The sequence below is a fragment of the Pygoscelis adeliae genome, unplaced genomic scaffold, assembly GCF_000699105.1.
Source record: "Pygoscelis adeliae isolate BGI_AS28 unplaced genomic scaffold, ASM69910v1 Scaffold286, whole genome shotgun sequence".
In the NCBI taxonomy this organism is placed as follows: domain Eukaryota; kingdom Metazoa; phylum Chordata; class Aves; order Sphenisciformes; family Spheniscidae; genus Pygoscelis; species Pygoscelis adeliae.
In genome coordinates, this window is record NW_008825076.1 from 489,725 (window position 1) to 494,679 (window position 4,955).

The following is a 4,955-nucleotide window of genomic DNA, read 5'->3' on the forward strand; positions in this document are numbered from 1 at the left end:
GGTACCCCTGAGTTTGCCGAGTGCTGAGAGGTCCTAGAGAGGGAGGGGATGTGGATAACGAGGAGCTCAGCGGCACTGGGGGTGAGGCAGGGCAGTGGAGCGGCGTGGGGCTGCCTGGGTGGGACAGGGAGCTCGTGGCCCTCCGGCGTCATCGTCACCCGGTGTCCCAGCAGTGCTGGTTTCTCCCACACGATGGAGCAAAGCGCCCGGGCATCTCCTGTGGCCGTGGCCCGTGGCCCTGCCGAGGGCTTCTGCACCCCTTCGCTGTTTACCCCAAAAACCAGAGCAAAGGCACCGGGTCGGTGTTACCCCGAGGCTCCAGGCTGCAAGTGAGGGAGGACCAACACGAGCATGGGGGTCTCCAGGCTGCTTTATTGGGGGACTCGGAGCCAGGAGCCCTGTGGCCGGAGGGGCTGCTGCGGAGCGGGGACACGCTCAGAGCTCCCCACTTTTCCTCCAGCCACTCGCCACAAGGGGAATGTCTTGGTATTCGCTTACACCGGCCCCTGCCTTAGCACAGGCGGGGAGCAGTGGGGAAAGCCACCCGAGCCCGCGGAGCAGGGACCATGCCAGCCAGCCCCGCTCCTTCCGTGCATCCCTGAACTGTCCCTATTTCGGGTAACAGGGGTCTGAACCATCCCTATTTCCCCAAAAGTGGAAAGCAGCCAGACAATGCGAGCGCTGCTGGAGAGGTGTGTTAAAAAAGCAGTTTCCTACACAGCTCTAGGGATGAAGCAGGTTGGACAGCCGGGCTGCTGCGGGGGGGTGGTCAGTTTTATAAATAATTCCGGTTCACCCCGTCCCCACTCCTGGGGCGCTTCCTCGCAGGGCTGCAGCCCTAGAACCAGCTGACTTGGTTGGATTTGAGTCCGGTGAAGCACATGTTGTTGAAGCAGCCCCTGCCGTAGGTGGGGGACGGCCGCCCCACCTTGTACGGTGCTTCTCCCAGCCAGTTGCCCCTAAAAAGAGAAGAGGCCATCACCTCTGAGCACCATTGCCTCGCCGCTGAGACCGGAGCAGCTGGCGAGGAGGAAGGATGGCGCGGGAGGGGGCTTCCCTCCCCTCACTTACTTGATGGCGTAGTTGCAGACAAGGAGGACGGCGTGCCGCCACGTGCTGCCCCACACCCGCACGTTGGCACAGGCGCTGAGGGCGCAGCCCAGGCGGCTGGAGGATGCCCACACCATCTGTGCCGGGACAGAGAACAGGCGCTGTTGGCGACCGCCCGTCCAGGCGTCCCACAGCCGGTCACCCCGGGACCCCAGCACAGGGCTCCGTCCCACCAGGGAATCACATCCCACCTGCCCGAATTTCTCAGGCTGGATGCTGTGCCCATCACGGGCAGTACTTTGTCACCAGAGGGTGATATTTTTGCTGTCCCTCTTCTGCCTGCAGCCCGTGCTGGCCTGCGAGGGGCTGCCGTGCCAGGCTCGCTTAAATGAACAGCAGAGTCTGGGTCATTCTCTGGTTTACCCAAATTAGTTCCCAAACCTCACCCTGAATCATCGCCAGCAGCTTACCGTGCACACAGGGAGGTGAAACAGAGCCAGAAGCTCCTCCTAAAGCCTCTCCAGGCTGAATTTCTTCCTTAAAATGTATCTTGCCCATTTGCAACCTGGAGCATCCCTGAGCATCCCCACAGATGAGCCACACGGGGATGCAGATGCTCAGGTAAAGACTGGAGGTGTGCAGAGGAGGTAATTAGGGGTTGGCACAGCTTTTGCAACCCGGCAGGGAAGCAGAGGGAGGTTTTCCACCTTGTCCTGGCCAGGCTGCCAGTGGATGTGCCAGTGGACAAAGGGGCTGCATTCCCGGGGAGCCGGACACGGCTGGGCGCTATAAAGCTGCTCCATCACAGAGGAGAGGATTCACGCTCGGCAAAAGCACGAAGGGGTTTTTTTTTTTTCCTCTTCGCCACCTTTGAGGTGCCACTGGGTTAATAAGGAGAAAAAGGCCAAAGCAGGGAAAAAAGCTTAAAAGAAATAAAAACCTCCCAGCCAACTGGCCAGAAGGTCCCAGCTGCGCTCCAGCGGGCTGCGAGTCCCCAGGATCTCCATGCAAGCAGCCAGATTCCCACGGGGGCCCAGGGTGGGAGGGCATCGCCACCGGCTGCCTGCACCCCGCCAGCAGGCACGCTGCCTGCTGCCAGCCTGATTCGACACAGACAGCTGCCAGGGTTTGATCTTGGATCCCAGCTGCTGCTGGGAGAAGGGCTGCTCACTGCACGGGTGCTGCAGCAGCCCAAGGCGCTGTGAGCTGCCCCCTGGTTTGCAGCCAGGTCCCGGGGGGCTGCGGGGGGCTGCGGGGGGCTGTGGGGGGCTGTGGCGCTCACCTGCGTGTAGTGGCTGCAGACAGAGCCGGTGCCCTTGGGGGGGGCGGGGGGGAAAAAAAAATCTCCTGGTGCCACGATTTCACCATGTCCACAATGGAGCGGTACCTACAAAAGGTGCCGTGTATAAGGTGTACCTCCTCCACCTCACAGGTCGTGGACGAGGGAGAGGAGGGGGAGGAAGGCTCCATGTAGAGGGAATAGGGGAGAGAAGCGGGGTGGAGCAGGGGCAATGACATCCTCGTGCCGAGTCCACTTGTGCCCAAGGCCAGAAGACCTGGCCCTCACTGGAGGCATCTGAGTGCTCAGCCGCATGGTGGAGATCCAGGAGCCACGTTTCTCTGGTCCGTGTGCCAGGCAGAGAGGTGATTAATGCCATGCACTAATGAGCCGCAGGCACCTCTGGTTTCCTACATTTACCCTGCTGCAAGAGTTGGACCCTCCTCCTCCTCCCCGGGGGGCCTCGATGTGCCTCTTGATTGCATCTCAGTCCTCTGCAACCCCAGCTCAGAACTTCTCTGCTCCTCGTCCGAGGGGCTGCCACTGCTCCTCCTCCTCCTCCAGCATCATGGGGTGCGGGGGGGTTCCCAAGGAGCCCTGTCTGCCCACGGGGCACTCACCTGCCTGAGTGGATGGAGAGGTTCTGCCCCACGTATTTCATCAGCTGGGGGGGCCCGTGGTCCCACAGGCAGCGTGCAGCCCACGCCTCCGCTGCCCTGGCCAGCCGCTCATCCCAAACCTGGCCAGGAGGAAAGGAAAAGGGCAGGCAGGGATTTTGGCTGCCCAGAGGAGAGAAGAGGAGAAACCCACTCCCCTGGGCTCAGGGGCATTTCTGAGCACCTCCAGGTGTCCAAAAAATGTGACTCACACATCAGGCTGGGAAAAGGCTGCGGGAAGCAGGGCAGTGTGTCCAGGAGCGATGAACCGCCCCAGCTGCCCACCGCGGCTCCTGGGCACATAGAGTACCTGCTGCCCAGGCAGAGCACGGATGCCCTGAAGCAGTGCAAGCCCTGTGTTTGTGATTCCCTCTGGGAATGAGCTCCTTCTGCAGAAGGTGGAGCTGAATCCAGGGGGTCAAACCCCACAGCCCTGCGCTGCTGCTGCAGCTCGCAGCTGTCCCCAGCTCTCCACCGCAGCCCTGGCCACAGACTAACCGGTGAGGACAGCTGGTTCCTTCATGCATCATTTAAAGGTTCCTCACCCATCCTGAACTGCCCTGGGGGGATGCCTGGGAGAGTTATTTTGGAAGGCAGGAATTTAGGCCAAGCAAGAAGTGGCGCAGGATGCTCCCGGGCATGTCTGACCTGCTCTGGTACCCAGCAAGCCGGGCTGCCACCTGGCTTTCCCAAACCGGCATCCAGGGACCACCCAGCCACTCCGTCGGAGCTCTGGTTCCCTCCCTGGGAGCAGAGCAGCATGTGGCACCTCCTGCCCCAAGGGTCCCACTCTGTGCCAGCTGGAAATCCCTCCTCTTGATGGCTCCCCATTTCTCCTCCTTTTAAGGCTGGGTTAGGAGCTCCAAGCGGGGTCGAGACAACCTGGGTAAAGCTCTGCCCAGGGTGGCTCTCGTCCAGAGCAGCTGCACAACCCAGCGAGGCTGTGCAGCCCTTCTCTGTCTCACTCCTCCGTGTTTCTTCTCCCAGGGGCTGGCATCCCTGGGCACGCTCCCAGGGGACCCTGGAGCTTGAGAAGGGGCTGTCCCTTCCAGCTGCAGTTAGGGGAAAGGCTCCCACCTGGACTTTGGGTTGGGACCTGAGCTTTTCATGCCTGTAGCCGTCTCCCTTCCCCTAATGCTACCTCTGCAGCTCAGCTGGACAGATCCTGCCATTCCGCAGCCTGCAAGCTCCCAGACATCTCAGGCACAGGACCAGGGGTCCTAAATCTGCCCCCGGGTGGAACCATCCCCCCACTGGGACTCCATCCCTCCTGTGCAGAGGCTGCATGGGGCGTGCATGGGTCTGCCCTGCACCAGGGACGCGAAATGTCCCCCGGGACAGATGTTCAGCCACAAATCCGGGGCAGCACCCTGACTGTGTGGGTGCCCCGTCCCTACCAGGTTGGGTGCCCACGTCACAGGTGAGCCCCTCAACCCCACCACAGCAGCCAAGAGCTGCGGACCCGAAAACATCTTGCTGGAGCCCGACTCACCATATACTCCATGTTGGCGGCGGCGGGGGACACCTGTGCCCGCACTTGGTTGTGGTATTCCAAAATCACGCTCACGTCGCGGGGGGAGAGGTATCGCTTCCGACGGCTCCGGGGGACCCCCACGCCCCACAGCAGGCCCGCGGCTCTGCCCCCGGGGGGGGACAGAAGCTCGGTGGCATTGGGCAGCAGGAAGGAGCTGGACTGCTGCGTCATCCAGAAGCCCAAGGCAGTGAGGTACAGGTGCAAGTGGAGCACAGTCATGCTAGCCCGGCCGGCGGGATCGGCCGGCGGCTTTCCACTCCCACACGGAGTTAAGCAAGGTCAAGGCGGATCGCGGTCCCCGCTGCCGGCGCGTGGATCTAGGAGAGAAAACAACACAGGCACCGCTCAGGTTTGCAGTTCACGTGCAAACACCACTTCCCAAAATAAGATGGAAATAATTTTTCCTTTTTTTCCTTTTCAAAATAAAATTTTAAAA

The 4,955-nt window shown here is 61.3% G+C and overlaps 1 protein-coding gene across 1 annotated transcript; it reads right to left on the reverse strand.

Annotated features, from left to right (window-relative positions):
• Positions 1–838: 838 nt before the first annotated feature.
• R3HDML (R3H domain containing-like) lies at positions 839–4,738 on the reverse strand. Its single transcript, XM_009326718.1, is given in 6 exon segments — positions 839–959; positions 1,072–1,187; positions 2,333–2,394; positions 2,397–2,437; positions 2,950–3,068; positions 4,478–4,738. Coding segments are annotated over 6 exon segments (720 nt in total).
• Positions 4,739–4,955: the final 217 nt, after the last annotated feature.